Consider the following 17,068-nt stretch of genomic DNA (forward strand, 5'->3'; position numbering starts at 1 on the left):
TATTAACCTACCTACTTACACCTCGAAGCTATCACTAACCTCATCCCACTTAGACTGCGATTTTGGCTGTCTTAGCACTTTTTAACACTTTCTCTCTTGCAGTCATCAAGAAAAAAAAATCTATACATCGTAGATAATAACGATTAAATTCCGTCCATACTAATCTGAGTGGTATACGGTGGAGCAGATATGGGTGCAGATGATAGCCAAATGCAGGCAGTCCAATGACTGCAGATCTAACCCGCCTCTTGTTTAACATGGTGAGTTAGAGCTGAATGGTATCGCATCCTTCAATTGGGCTGGAACCTAGTGACATTCAACTGCTAATTTATCAGGACTCTTTACGGCTCTAGTTTCTTTTCTGTCCCTCTGTCTTTAACCTAGGAGATAACCTGGGCTAATATGCATTTCGGACTTCATATAACTCAGGACCTTCTTCTGCCTGTTGGGTTCCTGCCTAACTGTTGGTTTCAACTTTCAACTGCATATAACAATCTGACCTTGTGACTCTAGCCTCATTTTAGCTAGGGGCGTGGTTAGTTGTAAATGGCTTAGGGGGTCTTGGCAGTCTACTAGGGTGGGCCACTACCACAAAGTGCGAAAATAAAAAAATCAGGTTAAGTGCGGGGTAAAACTTATTTTCCAACTTTACCTAAGGGATTTAAAAGTTTTAAAAATATAAATAATTATTTAAATACCTATTTTAAAAGTTATATAAATAATCTATAGCTTATATTAAGCATTATAATTATTTAAGTTATAGCTTTTAGCTATATAGGTTTATATTGTAGGTCTGTATTGTAGGTCAGTACTGTAGGTCTGTATTGAAGGTCAGTATTGAAGGTCAGTATTGAAGGTTAGTATTGAAGGTCTGTATTGCAGTCAGTACTGTAGGTCTGTATTGAAGGTCTGTATTGAAGGTCTGTATTGCAGTTAGTACTGTAGGTCAGTATTGAAGGTTAGTATTGAAGGTTAGTACTGAAGGTCTGTATTGCAGTTAGTATTGCAGTCAGTATTGAAGGTCTATATTGTAGGTCTATATTGTAGGTTAGTATTGAAGGTTAGTATTGAAGGTCTGTATTGCAGTTAGTATTGCAGTCAGTATTGAAGGTCTGTACTGTAGGTCTGTATTGTAGGTCAGTACTGAAGGTCTGTATTGAAGGTCAGTATTGAAGGTCTGTATTGCAGTCAGTACTGTAGGTCTGTATTGCAGTCAGTACTGTAGGTCTGTATTGAAGGTCTGTATTGTAGGTCAGTATTGAAGGTCTATATTGTAGGTTAGTACTGAAGGTCTGTATTGAAGGTCTGTATTGCAGTTAGTACTATAGGTCTGTATTGCAGTTAGTATTGCAGTCAGTATTGAAGGTCTGTACTGAAGGTCTGTATTGCAGTCAATATTGAAGGTCTATATTAAAGGTCTATATTGCAGTCAGTATTAAAGGTCTGTATTAAAGGTCTGTATTGCAGTCTGTATTGTAGGTTAGTATTGAAGGTTAGTATTGAAGGTTAATACTGAAGGTTTATATTGCAGTTAGTATTGCAGTTAGTATTAAAGGTCTGTACTGTAGGTCTGTATTGTAGGTTAGTATTAAAGGTTAGTACTAAAGGTCTATATTATAGTTAGTATTGCAATTAGTATTAAAGGTTAGTATTGAAGGTCTATATTGCAATTAGTATTGCAGTTAGTATTAAAGGTCTATACTATAGGTCAGTATTAAAGGTCTGTACTATAGGTCTGTATTATAGGTTAATATTAAAGGTCTATATTATAGGTTAGTATTAAAGGTTTATATTAAAGGTCTATATTGCAGTTAGTACTATAGGTCTATATTATAGTTAATATTGCAGTTAGTATTAAAGGTTTATATTAAAGGTCTATATTGCAGTTAATATTAAAGGTCTATATTAAAGGTCTGTATTAAAGGTCTGTATTAAAGGTCTATATTGAAGGTTTATATTGCAGTTAGTATTATAAGTCTATATTATAATTAATATTACAATTAGTATTAAAGGTTTATATTATAGGTTAATATTAAAGGTTAGTATTAAAGGTTAGTACTGAAGGTCTATATTGCAGTTAGTATTGCAGTTAGTATTGAAGGTCTATACTGTAGGTCTGTATTGTAGGTTAGTATTGAAGGTCAGTACTGAAGGTTTGTATTGCAGTCAGTATTGCAGTTAGTATTGAAGGTCAGTATTGAAGGTCTGTATTGCAGTTAGTATTGCAGTCAGTATTGAAGGTCTGTACTGTAGGTCAATATTAAAGGTCTGTACTGTAGGTCTGTATTGTAGGTTAGTATTAAAGGTCTGTACTGAAGGTCTGTATTGAAGGTCTGTATTGCAGTTAGTACTGTAGGTCTGTATTGCAGTTAGTATTGTAGGTCTGTATTGAAGGTCTGTACTATAGGTCTGTATTGAAGGTTTGTATTGTAGGTCTGTACTGAAGGTCTATATTGAAGGTTAGTATTGAAGGTTAATATTAAAGGTCTATATTAAAGGTCTATATTGAAGGTCCATATTAAAGGTCTATATTAAAGGTCTATATTATAGGTCAGTACTAAAGGTCTATATTACAGTCAGTATTAAAGGTCAGTATTAAAGGTCTATATTGCAGTTAGTATTATAGTCAGTATTAAAGGTCTATACTGAAGGTCTATATTATAGTTAGTATTAAAGGTCTGTATTGAAGGTCTATATTAAAGGTCTATATTAAAGGTTTATATTAAAGGTTTATATTAAAGGTTTATATTAAAAGTTTATATTAAAGGTCTATATTACAATCTATATAATAATCCTATTTAACAGTTAAGTTATAACTTAATTAATAGCTTATTATATATACGCTTATATATAGTTAACCTTCCTATATATAATTTATATAACTTGGTTATAATATAGATTATAATAAAAACCTATAATATTAATTATAATATAGACCTATAATATAGACCTTCAATATAGACCTACAGTACTGACCTTTAATATTAACTGTAATACTAATTGTAATATAGACCTTCAATATTAACCTATAATATAGACCTTCAATATAGACCTATAATATAGATCTTCAATATAGACCTACAGTACTGACTGCAATACAGACCTTCAATATTGACCTTCAATACAGACCTTTAGTACTGACCTATAATACAAACCTACAGTACAGACCTTCAATACTGACTGCAATACTGACTGCAATACAGACCTTCAATACTGACCTACAATATAAACCTTCAATATAGACCTTCAATATAGACCTTCAATACAAACCTACAGTACTGACTGCAATATAGACCTTCAGTATAGACCTTTAATACTAACCTTTAATATAGACTGCAATACAGATTATAATACAGACCTATAGTACTAACCTATAGTATTAACTACAATATAGACCTATATAGCTAAAAGCTATAACTTAAATAGTTATAAAGCTTAATATAAACTATAAATAATTTATATAACCTTTAAAATAGGTATTTAAATAATTATTTATATTTTTAAAACTTTACTTTATACCCTTTATTATATTTGGTCCCCTTAAGTAAAGTTGGAAAATAGGTTTTACCCCGCACTTGACCTGATTTTTTTATTTTCGCACTTTGTGGTAGTGGCCCACCGTAGTCTACGGCGCGTAACAGATGTGGCGATTTCAAGTGGCGCTGTACTTACTGTCTTTGGACTCAGATATGCCTGAACAATCATTATTGGCCCATTAGTCTGCTGATTACCGTGAGATGAGCTGAACCGATAAGGCACAGCTGAAATCAACGATAATGTTACTGCCAAGGCAATTTATACACTTGCAATGGAGTCTCACGAAATGATCAAAAGATCAGAAGCTTTTCGCAGTGTTGCGTTCCTTGTGAATCCGCGCGGAAAAGACTACACGTCGGGGATATTAGCCGTCGAGTCTGGCGGAGCTCAAAAAGGAATGCAATGCATCGCCGACTTATCGCCCGGAAAGCTGTGCTCCTGATATCCCTACTCGTCCTGATCACGCTACTAAGCTTCGGCCTAGTTCCCCAAGATGTATCTTTCATCAACAGAATGGTGATAGGGCCACTGAACAGAGATAAATTCGGCAACAATAACAACAACAATCAACCAGGATCCATCATCCACCCTATTGTGAGTCTGATTAACAAGGCAGAAGAGAGCTGGAGGAACACGGTCGACAGGCAATCGAAGACACTGGAGCAGGCAGTTGATGAGTACCGACGTCGTTACCAAATCCCGCCGCCGCCAAATTTCGATCGCTGGTATGAATTCGCGACAGCGCGCAATTCTCTGCTTATCGACGAGTATGACTTGATCCATGAGCTGCTCACCCCATTCTGGGGCATTTTGCCCGCTGAGATACGTGCCAGGACGGTTGAAGGTCTGGGTTATCCGCCAGACCAGAACGCATTATGGGGTGTCCAGATCCGCAACGGGAGTATCAAGTTCGTGACTGAGAATGGATGGGGATATTTGAAAGACTTAGTGCCGGAAATGACTAAAGATTTCATCAAGTGGCTACCCGATATGAATCTGGCCTTCAACCTGCCCGACGAGCCCCGCGTCGTTGTTCCTCATGAAGACCTCAGCCAGCTGGTCAAGAATGCTCGCAACGGTGCCATGCCTCGCGCGAGGTCGAACAAGACCCCTTTGAACCAATTTTCTCACAACTCAATTTATCAAGATGGGTTCAAGACATTCCATCATACGCGCTTCTTCCAGCTCCAGAACCAACCCATGTGGCAACCCTCTAAATTATCCTGTGGCCCTCAATCGGCGGCCAGAAATCTCGAGGAGTCTCCAAGAGACGACACGTCCGAGTATGCCTTTGGCGAACTTGGCTTCCCATCCAATGCGACGAGCATGACCGACATCTGCAACTCGCCTTCGCTCTCCTCAACGCACGGGTACTTCGTCATGACATGCGGGACTAGAATCACGCACGACTTGATACCAGTCTTTTCATCGTCCAAGACATCGTCAAACCAAGACATTCTCATCCCAGCACCCTGGTACTGGATGGCTGTCGACGATTATAACGAGTCCACAGACATAGACTGGAGTGCCAAGAACGAGACATTCTTCTGGCGAGGCTCAACGACCGGCGGTCAGAGCCAGGGTGGCTCGTGGCGTTACCAGCACCGCCAGCGCGTCGTCAAAGCGCTGCAGCTGTCCGCAGGCGAGAGTCCAATTCTATCACAGACTGAGACCGAGACTGGAGACATCATCTGGGTACCACAGAACATATCACGCGCCGCGTATAAGCATCTCATGGACGTTGGCTTCACGAACATAGTGCAATGCGACGACGATGACTGCAAGGAGCAGGAAGCCGCCTTCGGATTGAAGGAGTCGCGCACACGCGAGGAGGGCTGGACACACAGGCACCTGCTCGACATGGACGGCAATGCCTTTAGCGGGCGCTTCCTGACGCTGCTCCGCAGCAAGAGCCTCGTGTACAAGGTCGGCGTGTTCCGTGAGTGGACCAACGAGTGGCTTTGGCCTTGGATCCATTATATCCCGCTCAGCCTCCGGTTCGCTGATGGCGGAGACGGCGATGCCGGCAGTGATGTTGGCGGTATGGGTAGCGACTGGCTCGAGACTATCCGCTTCTTCACGAGTGACCCTGTAGGACGGAAAGAGGCCGAGCGCCTAGCGATGCTGAAGCGCGAGTGGGTAGCGAAGACTATGCGGAAGGAGGATATGGAGGTTTGGTTCTTTAGACTTTTATTGGAGTAAGTGTCAATCAACCCCAATTCTGCTCTTGGCGAAATGCGTGAGCTGACAACGACATTATAGATATGGGCGAGTAATTGATGATGCAAGAGAGAACATCGGCTATTCATATAATTAATTTTCTAAAAGCACTTTAGAGCGGCATTGCCATTTGAGGACAACTTTAATTTGTGTAGAACTCATTCTACATCCCTTTTCATACCCCCTATGACCAAACTAGTGCGAAGTCTTATCAATTTGTCAATCTCTTCCTTCGACATTTCGTTGAGGTGTATGTGAAAGCTTTAAAGCGAGGTCCAGGGACATTGCGGCCCTTCTCGAATCCGGGCGATCAAGGAGCTTCGTCATCCACTTAACGACGCTAGAAAACTCACCCATGGTCTTCAGACCAGAAGCCTCTACGGAGTAACGTCAGTACCGTGAACCGTCACGTGCCATACCAAGCTTAGATCCAGGGCCAGACGACAATGTCAACGACGGTGGCGCAGTCCCCAGCAATATTTCCGTGAGAAATTTTCGATAGCTAGGTGTCTAGACACGATAAATGTGGTGGGATTCATTTACATAACAGCTGAGAGAGTGTGCTCGTACTTCTCAGGAGCGGCGCTAACAAAGTGGTTCGTCTATCCTTGAGTTGGCACAAGACCACCTATCCGCCACATAAGCTAGCTCACGGATCCCCAGTACTCCTTCGAGCCAATCTTATGACCCTTATCGTATCGGAAGACAACGTACAGCAGGATGGCGCCGGATTCAAAGATCCGGACCTCCTTACCGTTTTTTAGCCTGTCGGTCTGAGCGGGAATACGACCGTTAGGATTGATCTGGAGGAACTATGGCTCCTTGTGCTCGTGTTCGAACAGCTTGATAGAGTGAGCCTGGGCCTGGGCAGAGAGACAGATGCAAGAGACCTGTCATGGGGTTGTCTGAGGGGTCTAAGAATTCACATATTGAAGTCTAGATAGACCATGTTAGAAATTCACCTGATTAGAAATCTGGAATCAGGGCCAGATTAGAAATCAAAGCAATAATGGAAGGAAAATGCCGTATTCCTGGTCGTGTTCCTGCTACACATCGGAAGAACATTCGAACGCGGAGCTGAACATAGATAGGATACTTATCAACTTCTCAACAACTCCAAGTCCCTGTCCCACATATGAAGCCATGTGGGCCAATATCCATTCCTCATTTGGAGGACCTATTGCCCTTTTAGACTCAAGCGTCTGATCGTTCTTAACGACTGTCTACTTATTATCGTGATGAGATTCATGAAACCATCATAGATCAACCTCCGAATGCGCCGGATGTCAAATTCAGGCGCAACATATCACGCATAAATAGTTGACCAGTCCGCCACATGGCAACGAATTCAGAATCTCATTGTTCTTCGTGGATTTACTTAACAATTCTTTTTCAACCCTACTTCTGCCTTTATACAAATCCTCTGCCCTTGGTTCAGTGTACGTCTACGTCAAAATGTCGGATCAACGAGTCATTGTTGTTATCGGTGCCACTTCAAATCAAGGGGACGGCGTCGTTTCTGCCTTGATTGGGGATCCCAAGGCCCAGTGGATCGTTCGCGGTGTTACTCGAGACACGTCCTCACCCTGGGCAAAGGAATTCATGTCCAAATACGAAGCTGCCAAGGACCGCGTGAGCCTTATATCTGGAGATGTTTACAGTGCTGAAAGTATGCGAGCCGCACTTTCTGGTGCTTATGGCGTGTTCCTGAATACCAACCAGACGGTCCACGGCAAAACTCTGGTTCAGCCCGAGGAGCTGCGGCAGGAGGTAGAACAAGGGAGAATTATTGTTGACGCCGCGAAGCACTGTGGTGTAAAGCATTTCGTCTTCAGCAGCCTCCCCGATATGGTCAAGGCCACTGGTGGCCGTTTCACGGATATCTATCACATGGACCTGAAATACGAGATCGAGCAATATGCCAGGAGTCAACTTGATTGTGTGACTGCGGTCATTCCGGGTACATTTTCGACTACTCCCATAATAATCCCCATCTTCTCTCACATACTGACGTATTGGTAGGACTCTTCTATTCTAACCATGTGTGGTCTCATTATTGTCGGCTTCGAGGTATGTCTTTCCCCCACGTCGAGCTTTTCGGTTCAGTGGATACCTCGATAATTATTAGAAACTGAGTTCGTTTTATCGTAGGCGATGGTGTTGTCCGGTTTTGCGCCCCCATCCCGGGACCCCGGAAGATGCAATGGACGGATCCTGCCTATGATGTAGGCGTATTCACTAATAGTACGTACCTTGCGCCATGCCAACTTGTGTTTGCCTATTACTACCTGGCTACCACTAGACTCTATTGTTAGCTCCCAGTAGATAACACCGCTAACATAATGGGCGCAGGGATCTTCGATCTGGGAGTGGAAAAGACAGCGGGAAAGGTGTACCCAGCCATAAGCCCAATGATCAGCATGGATGAAATTGCTGCCATCTTCACCCGAGTTACTGGGCGAAAGGCAGTCCATGACCCACTTACCAGTGCCGAATGGGCAGAATTCACAATCCCTATGCTTGGCCCAGCATTTCGAGACGACATCAAGCACATGATGGACTGGTTTTCTATGGCTCCTACGGATAAAATATGCTATGGAGCTCTAGATCCTGAGGAGGACACCTCGGCCGAGGAACTGGGCGTCACTGCCAGCACCTTTGAGGATTGGATCAAGCGGACAGGGTGGACCGGACCAACCGAAGTCTACGAAGGCTGATTGGTCAACCTGGGGGATGGGGAGACAAGATCCCTGGAGTTCGATAACTCGTCCTCGAACTATGAAGTCTTGGTTAGCATGTACTTCTGCAATATGATTGTTCTCGGTGTTGCAGGTTTTATACAGATTGTCGCGAGTCATTCGCCGGCAACACAAACGACGGCGAGTAGTGACGAGAATCACGAGATATTAGGGCCCTGGGCCGAGCTTGGTCTAGTGCCAGGTCGCGAGCGGAACCAGGGCTGCAGCTTACCAGGGACCTATTACTTGATTAGGAGTAGCTCTTCATCGGCGGCTTTACTAATCAAGAGTTGAACTTACCATAGCCATTTCTGTGTCTTCATTTCCTCTTAACACACGTAATCATGATAAGTCAAGACAATTTTTATTCTCTGAATGGTTTCTTGGAAGCGCCATGAATACAGCTCTTCATCTGAAGCATTTTTTGATAGCCTAGTCTCTTAACAACCTGAAACCATGAACTCAAAGCAAACACCGCTCCTTTTTGTCCACAATGCTGGTCCGACTCACGTCCACGATCGTGATCATAAAACCAAAACCAAGATTCGTCAGCATGTGATGCTTGACATTGGCAGGAAGCGCAGGAAGCGCCTCAGAAACCCGCAGCTTGAGATGGTCTTCCAGTTCTCCGGTAATGATAACGCCACACCAGTTGCCCAGTCCGAAAGTAGCCGACATAATGATGATTCTATAGATAGGCGGCACATGCCCGCTTTGGTGTACCCTTTCTGGCATCAGCATCCTTTGGACGTCTTAGAAAGTCATTGGGGCAGGGATATGTTCTCAGCCTACGGCATCATGCTGATGCTTAACGAAGGCAGAAACCCGGTGTCGACAGGTGAGCCTTACTAAAATCCTCCATTATCGTTTATGCCCCTCCATCTGGTACTCCTAACACCAAGGTCCAGATCGCTCTACTGAGCGCTTCATATTCCCTTTCGCGTTCCAGAAATCCCCCTTTCTCCGTCATTATGCTCAGTTGATCATCAGACCCGGTCAACTCGCAGGCGTACCCCACGAAAAGCCCACGAGACTCAAGATGATGGCCCTCGAGCGTTCGATGGATGCTATTTCATGTGTTGAAACAGCATTGGCGGGTACCAACTTGGAGAATCCATCTACCGAACTTGTCATTCTCGCTATCATTGCCGTCATTTCTTTCAATGTAAGGGCGATTAAACTGTCTACGTTATTATTAGAGATTGGGAGCTGACTCCTGCTTGACTAGTTGATATCCTCTGATCGTGACCAGGCACTACTCCATATATGGGGCTTAGAATCACTGATTGCCGCTCTTGGCGACAGTTTTACCTTGCGCGATCATGACGAGATCAGACTTATGATCTTCTGGTATGAAATGACATGACGGGGGGATATTGCTCTACTCACTATATGAGATAGAGGCTAATATCCATTCATAGGGTTGATGTAACAACGTCTCTACTACATGATTCTATCCCACGATTTCCGCTGCCCTCAGACCTTGTCCCTGTTGTGCCTCCGGTAGAGCTACCACTACCCCTTCGCACTCTGATGATTTTGAGATCCAAAGCAGACAAAAACATTTCTCATGTCTTATCATGCATGATGGATTTAAACGCAATAGCCTCTCTCATCGAATCAGAACTAACCGTTAGAGGTGATGTCTTATGGGGAGAGTCTGTATTATTAGGTCTCTGGCTCAACCCAGTAGCACATCGCTTGCTGGATAGGCCTCCGGTCACTGACATCTCTTACCGGCCTTCTCCGATATCAGAGGCTTTGCGTCAGGGGGCGCTGCTCTGGGTTATTTGGATACAACGCAGGTACCATGCATACCCTGGCTCTCCTACGGCGATTGTACAAAAATTGTTGAGCCTCTTGACGCAGCCTGATTGGTCGGACGTCTTAACTGATACAGATCTCATGTCGGTTCATCTCTGGCTACTTGTTCTATGTGGTATCAACTGTGACGTCCCCGCCGCTTCACCAAATCTGGCGGGCATGATTCCTTTACGAATGCGGCAGATGGGGTGGGATAACTGGAGTGAGGTGATGATGTACGTGCGTCAGATGCCCTGGACGCATGCAATTGATGTCGCAGCCACTCAGCTCGCAGAGAGGGTAGAAAGAACCAACTTGCTATCAATAAACTAAAGAACATGCTATGAGCTACCTGAGTTAATTGGGGCTATTGCATAAACTTACATTATAAGTATGCCACATAAACTTTGATGGCATAGAGCATCTGCAACGGCACGGATCTGTTCATTTAGCGCGGGACACCTACCTGTATTCAAGGTTGAACTTTACAAAGCTTGCTTGAAGTGTGTGGGAGAGCTTATTAATCATTGAATGGGCACTCAGGTAACTTTATCTTCATACGAAGAACATGATGTATCTGACCTACTAAGTACTCATTTCTACGACATGACTTTTCCTCCAACTTCAGGAGTCCTCGAACAAGTGTCTGCTATTCATCACTCCCAGTCGAATAAGCACCTGCGCTAGTTCTCACAAGCATCCGTATTCACACACATTTCCTGAAAGCCTGGCATATCCTCACTTCGCGCCCTCAAATCTCATCGGATATTTCGAGAAATATACACATCAATTCAAAGCCGACATAGATAACCATGGAAGAGTGTCTAGGAGAGTTTGTTATGATCCTAATATGGAAGTACATAATGATCCAAGTTGCATGCACAGTCGAAACACTGGTGGTACGGCGTCGCGACGGAATTGTATCGAAAGCTCGCCGACTGCAAGCGATCCTTAAAATCCCAGCCTGCTTTTTCATAGTCAGCGATACAGCCCCGGGTATCACTGATCAATCACTACGGCTTGGAACCACATTGGCTGCTGGTTTTGGGATGACTTCTTGTGCTGCATTCGGCATGGTCGCACTTGCAGGAAAGGTGAAAAGCATCTGGGGGATTGTGTTTGGAATTGCTGTCCCAGTTTGTGTGTTTATGCTAGCTTGGGCGTATTTTATATTTGCCAGACGACGGTTTGATCAAGGGGAAAGAGATAACGACAAGGAAAACGCAGAGGAGAATCTAGGGCTACAAGAAGCCATCCGCAGTGTCGAGACCTATAATCTCTTCATATGATCTACATAGTCCATACCTGCGACCCCGAATCGAACAACTCTGCGTACGAGCCTCCATGCACAGCGCAAGCCATCCGGGTCCGGCAGACACCTGAGAGATTTATCGAAAACTGACCGCAGATCTAGCTTCGCTCAATGTTATGGTATATCATATCTCACGCCCCTTTTCCAGCTCGAACAGCGACATAATAGATGTGTCATTTTCCATCGAAAATTATGGTGCTGGCTTTTTCTCCTTCTCAGGGAATTCATGCAATGAAATAGTCTTGGTCGTGCATCTTCATTCCGTAAACCTCGAGCACCTCAAAAAACCCGCGTAAGATGGGGTCATGACTTGCACATGGAGAACCCCAATTCTCTCCCACATCTGAACAACGTCGTTTCCTCCACTATGTAGATTAGCCTATGAAGCTATTGACCTCGGGACTAGAAACCTCCCAGTAATCGTAGGTAGAGTTTATGTATCCCAGGGGCTCATACATAGTAGTATGAAGTATATGTACCCGTCCCCAATCCTGCTTTTGGAATCTTGCCCGGTCGGAGGAAAGAGACAGAGACATACAGTTTCCAAGCCAAAGATGCTGACCTGAAAATTCAATATCAGGCTCGCTTCCCTCCTGCTCGAGATCAACGATGCCTCGACCAAACTCGTGCAATGCGGGAAGTACATATGGCTTATGTACGCGCAAAACTGGACTGGATTGGCTATGGGAAGCTGTGTCACCCGTAGCTGGTAAAGATGATCGTAGAACACCGTTACGGATGGCTTTATAGGGAAATTGGAAACTCTCCTGAGCTTCAAAGCCACGACACTGCCAATACATCTGGTTAGGGAGGAAATACAGGCGCCGTCGTGCGAATAGTCCTTCTTGATAAGTCCACCCACGGGTATTCCAAGGGGACTCCGCTACTGCGAGATTAGCCTCTCGATGGGTAGACACCAGGACCAGGTGATTCGGCAGTTGGATCTCCACACTGGGATGTCGCATAGTGCTATCGATGCCCGCCAGTCCAAAAGATGCATCGCTGCCTGCCGCTGCGATCAGTGTAGTCTCATAGAACCATGGCGTCACGTTCCCCTAAAGGTCCCCAATAAATCGGAACGTGAGCCCTCGAATCCTTCTGCTTTCGACATTAAGCTCGCATCTGACAACTTCGTATTTATCAGTCTCATAGCAACGGAGGATCTCTTCCTGGGCTTGGTTCTGAACCCAAAACGCATTCCCATGTGCAACCCCACGAGGCTTGTCTATCATGGCCTTATATTTTCCTCCCCACATACACAGAGTGCCTCCATAGACAGTCGCATCCTTGTACACTGGCTCAATGCCAAGGAGCCTTCCTAGCACTGTAGGATCGGCGAGAGTCCCATAAAAGAAGTAACAGACAGGGTACTGGTTTTGAGAGGGGGTGAGAATCGTATCATTTGTCGACGAAGGGCGATACTGTGGCATCGTGGCATCGATTCCGAGAGTCGGGTATGCGGAGGTCCTCGATAGCTCTTTTGTAGCTATGGAGTACTTAATGAATGTTGGCTGGAATCGCGACTCGATCTCAGACAAGTAGGCTAAGATAGTGCTTCTAGCAAGCGAGTCGACTTTGCACTAATACAATGTCAAATGTTAGCCACATCCTCTGCCGAGAAAAAGGAGTAAACAAATAAGTAAGGGTGGTAAGCCGACTTCAATGTCACCCACCGACATTAGAGCCCGTATGATTAGCTGGTCGCGGGTTTGATACACCCGGTTATACGCATTCCATTGTCAGGTAAGTATGCAATGGGGGTGTTTTCCTTTGAATGAACAAGAAAAAGACGGCGAGGCCAGTGCTTGTTCAATCCACTTACAAATATGGCTGGTTTATCATCGTCATCTGTGCCGTAATAGACGGCGGGATCTTTCTTCGACCGCGAAGCTCGCTTGACCACCTCTGCGCTGCCTAGGGGTCCTTCCAGCTTCAAAAGGTAACTTTGGTTGCTGGCTGCATGGGTGACTCTTGTTGCCGAGGGCTTTGTCGCTTTCGAAGTCGCAGAGTATTCGTATGCCTCTCTGCTGAATCCTTGGGCTTCCTTTTCGGCACGTACAATTTCCCAGTGCGAATCCGACACTCTTGTTCGCGACAAGTTCGACCGGTGGGCCTGTATTTCTTGAAGAGACTATTCGGATAATATTGGTAGTTAGTAATCATGTTAATGGATTCTCTTTCGCTGTTACTGACCTGAGCATATGTGAGCCCAAATAATGACTGCCATTGCTTTATATCGTTGTGGTCTGGTTCATCAGGCTGTTCGGACTGTTGAACCACAGCGGCGGCCAGCGACTCAAGTTCATCTAATACGTCCATTCTGATGGTATTGAATGTAATTTTGTATTGGAAGTAACATATTCTAGCGACGCACGCCAATAGCTGAACGAGTGATTTGATCGGTAGACTTGAAGAATATGTATAGGTGTAGAGAAGGTAGCAAATTTATACCTAGTGGGAGCTTGACTATTATTCCGTCCGCATCCAGGAATCGACCTACACCTTGCGATTGCATAAACCTAATTATGAGTCATGAACATCATGTGCTAGGACATGGATTGGACCCAAACTTTACTTCAATTCTGTATACGTGTTCTGCGCCTATATCTGTCGGAGTTCTCATAGAAGAAAAATACCATGTAGGTAGTAAAGATGCAAGTGAAGCTAAGGACGGGGGGAATGCATTATAATGTTGAGATTGTATTGCTATAGACTTTTTGATATGCTAATGTCCATCCAGTTATGCCAACACGTCGCATCGCGATCAGACTTTTGGCAATAAAGTGAGCCGATAGCTACCTGTTGTTGCAAATCAATGTAGCCGGTGTATATAAGCTGACAATCCCTAGCTATCAGAAATCCATGTAATCATTGCAGCCGCGAGTGTAGATCACTCATAAGATTCCTGAAACTCATTTTGTATCCTTCTCTCATCCAGTGAGGAGTATTACCGCGTGTTCCAGTCTCTATAGAAAATCTTGACCAAATCTTCTAGTTTCCACATCGAGATCGTAGCCTAGACTCATTGATAGGTCTGGGTACGATAGAATTTCTTCCATCATCTACTTTGAATATCCCGAGATCACCTTTTTCCCAATTTCTTTGCCGTGTGCTGTGGCCTTTATGATCAAAGATGACCCTTGTATATTCACCTCAACCTTGTACTCAAGCACACGATGAGGGTATCTTATTCCTCTTCGTCGAGGCAGTTCCTCTACGGGCACAGGGGTCTTCATGTCAATCACGACGTGCTCCCGGAAACCCGTGGGGTCAGAAGGCTTATTTGGATCATGCTCCGGCTCATTCTCTGCCAACCGTTTCGGCGGTTTGGCGAGATTCGAACGGTAGATCGGCTCTGAAAACGAGACGTAACCGACGTCGTCGATACCAAAGAACTTGTCATACTCATATGTTCGAGGCTTACGAGATTTAACGCTTTCGCCCTAAATAGACATCAGTAGTCTGGTTCAATTGGAATATATATGGCTGCAACAAACACGGAGGATGATCCATTCCATTTGTTCTTTGGCCATGGGGCAACCTGTAAGCTCGTGAATATCATGATCTTCGATGTTATGAATGCGACGACTACCCAGCATGACGTTAGCTTCCGGCTACTAATCATAAGGTATTGCCTCAACTGTACTTGAAGTCCTCCATTTTCAACCAAGCGTAAGAATATCTCGAGATGTGGGAATCAACAGCGTCTTGGTTGATCACATGCCCGACTCCAGAAATAACTGCGCCTCGCGCAACCGCCGTCCACCTAAGACAGGGTCAGAAGAAAGCCGAACAACAAGTATAGCTGCCCTACGGTTTTTCGCCGTTCTCGAGGAGTATCTCAATACGGCCTTCGTATTTCTGAGAGAGCTGATGATGGATATACTGGCAGCATCCAAAGCCACCAGCTAGAATGATAAACTAAGATATGTTATGTCAGCGGTAAGAAAAATTAACCGTATGCGAGGCCAATATCTAATACCTGGGGCTGTTTTTTTGTTTTGCTAATGATGGCTTGAACTTGTCCTTCAACAAGTCGTGAAATCTCGTTGTACACAGAATTGAAAATAGCGTCCATGTCAAATCTTATTGAATGAAATAGATGATTAGTTTACTCAGTTAACTTAACACTTCAGATAGTTGAGTACTCACTTGTCTAGCAAAACTTCTACCTTTTGACCTTGGTGTTCATTCAACTCGATTCGAGGGCTTCGCTTGCCGTCGGAATATTTTCTCTTGATACCTTTCTCCCACACGGTATTCAAGACACTTTTCTGTTCCCGTCGACTCACTTGTGACCAGGATGGCGATTTTCGGTTCTTTAGCTTCATTCGTTTTAGTTTCTTTTCAACGCAACCTAAGAAAGCTGCGTCGAGGAAAGTGGCGCCACACAACCCCCCCGTTCCCTCCACAACCTCCTCGAGAACTAGGTTCGGCTTCATTGATTTAACTTTGAAGCTGATAAGATCCTGTGTACACATTTTAGTATTAGCTGGGTTTTACCAGTAGATCCAGAGTAAATAAGTATCTTACGGCTGTACCACCGCCTAAATCGACAATAATCAACGTTTGCCCAGTTTTAAGAACGTCATATTTGTTGTAACCATCGATTACAGCTAGAGCTGCAGCTTCTGGCTCCGAGACAATAGTGTAAGTCGTGTTTTCGCGTCCCTGGTGTTTCATTAAAATCCCTGCCTTTTCGACTGCGGATTCCATTAGTGCAACTGTGCTATCCTGCCAAATTGCAGGCACGGTTATGACCAGGTGAAAAGCGCGAGTGGTCATGAAATCTTGTCCGTTGATTCTGGTAACAGCCTCAAGGGCATGGTCCCAAACCTTGCCTAGGTAGTCAGAAATGACTTCGACCGCACTCTTGCCAGTCTTCTCCACGCTGTTGCGAGCTTGAATGATGTGTGCGGTGTTTCTAAGGTGTGGTTCTAAACTGTCCTCGTCAAGTAAAAGTAACTTAAACCATGTGATTAAATCTGCACTGTCAGCTGCCTGGTGTCCCCAGGCAACAGTTCCATCTTGACCATAAGATATCCGCGAAGGCACTTTAGGTGAGTCAGAATGGGGATCTTCCGGGTCTGGTGCTGGCCATAAAGTGATTGCCTCAGGCTTTACATCACTAGGACCTCTGCCACCCTCTCTGACATAACCAAACGCCACGCCCGTAAATCTGAGGAGTCAGTGGCAAGTACCTGTCTGCATCCTATGGTAGACTTACGTGGTGCCAAAATCGATCCCAATCACTACCACACCCTTGTGGTCGCTTCGATGCGCCATCTTGGAAAGGACGTAGCGAGAGTTGAAGCAGGGCTGCTGCGTGGCCAGATACACTGAACTTCGGCGATGATGCTGGGAAGAGGGATAACAGTAGGAAAGGTGCTGGACGGAGATATTGAGAACGGGAAGTTAAATGTCTTGATATGCAAATGCGAGAATCTGATGCAACTCT

General features: G+C 44.6%; 6 protein-coding genes across 6 annotated transcripts; 4 read left to right on the plus strand and 2 right to left on the minus strand.

The window, feature by feature from the left end:
* Positions 1–3,623: 3,623 nt before the first annotated feature.
* On the plus strand, positions 3,624–6,442 carry F5B22DRAFT_603422 (uncharacterized protein). Its single transcript, XM_047974745.1, has 3 exons — positions 3,624–5,735; positions 5,800–6,353; positions 6,421–6,442. Exons 1-2 carry the CDS (start codon positions 3,940–3,942, stop codon positions 5,852–5,854), a joined length of 1,851 nt encoding a protein of 616 aa, XP_047831680.1. The 5' UTR covers positions 3,624–3,939; the 3' UTR covers positions 5,855–6,353; positions 6,421–6,442.
* A 646-nt stretch (positions 6,443–7,088) lies between these two features.
* On the plus strand, positions 7,089–8,897 carry F5B22DRAFT_110330 (putative cinnamoyl-CoA reductase). Its single transcript, XM_047968762.1, has 4 exons — positions 7,089–7,717; positions 7,780–7,827; positions 7,909–8,001; positions 8,110–8,897. Exons 1-4 carry the CDS (start codon positions 7,213–7,215, stop codon positions 8,472–8,474), a joined length of 1,011 nt encoding a protein of 336 aa, XP_047831681.1. The 5' UTR covers positions 7,089–7,212; the 3' UTR covers positions 8,475–8,897.
* F5B22DRAFT_654793 (uncharacterized protein) lies at positions 8,393–10,631 on the plus strand (the record flags this gene model as incomplete). The annotated part of the gene is made up of 4 exons (XM_047979836.1): positions 8,393–9,333; positions 9,404–9,660; positions 9,724–9,845; positions 9,917–10,631. Exons 1-4 carry the CDS (start codon positions 8,952–8,954, stop codon positions 10,629–10,631), a joined length of 1,476 nt encoding a protein of 491 aa, XP_047831682.1. The 5' UTR covers positions 8,393–8,951.
* A 686-nt stretch (positions 10,632–11,317) lies between these two features.
* F5B22DRAFT_603434 (uncharacterized protein) lies at positions 11,318–11,618 on the plus strand. Its single transcript, XM_047974746.1, has one exon. The coding sequence runs from the start codon at positions 11,348–11,350 to the stop codon at positions 11,585–11,587; it is 240 nt and encodes a 79-aa protein (XP_047831683.1). The 5' UTR covers positions 11,318–11,347; the 3' UTR covers positions 11,588–11,618.
* Positions 11,318–13,929, minus strand: F5B22DRAFT_654799 (uncharacterized protein; the record flags this gene model as incomplete). The annotated part of the gene is made up of 5 exons (XM_047979837.1): positions 11,318–11,975; positions 12,090–12,665; positions 12,738–13,190; positions 13,433–13,741; positions 13,804–13,929. 5 exons carry the CDS (start codon positions 13,927–13,929, stop codon positions 11,835–11,837), a joined length of 1,605 nt encoding a protein of 534 aa, XP_047831684.1. The 3' UTR covers positions 11,318–11,834.
* Positions 13,930–14,672: 743 nt separating this feature from the next.
* On the minus strand, positions 14,673–16,896 carry F5B22DRAFT_654801 (uncharacterized protein; the record flags this gene model as incomplete). Its single annotated transcript, XM_047979838.1, has 8 exons — positions 14,673–15,053; positions 15,108–15,198; positions 15,257–15,376; positions 15,425–15,531; positions 15,593–15,695; positions 15,763–16,079; positions 16,144–16,789; positions 16,838–16,896. The coding sequence occupies 8 exons, from the start codon at positions 16,894–16,896 to the stop codon at positions 14,673–14,675; spliced, it is 1,824 nt and encodes a 607-aa protein (XP_047831685.1).
* Between the last annotated feature and the right edge of the window lie 172 nt (positions 16,897–17,068).

The sequence above is a fragment of the Xylaria bambusicola genome (assembly GCF_022495145.1).
Source record: "Xylaria bambusicola strain CBS 139988 unplaced genomic scaffold F5B22scaffold_16, whole genome shotgun sequence".
NCBI lineage: Eukaryota > Fungi > Ascomycota > Sordariomycetes > Xylariales > Xylariaceae > Xylaria > Xylaria bambusicola.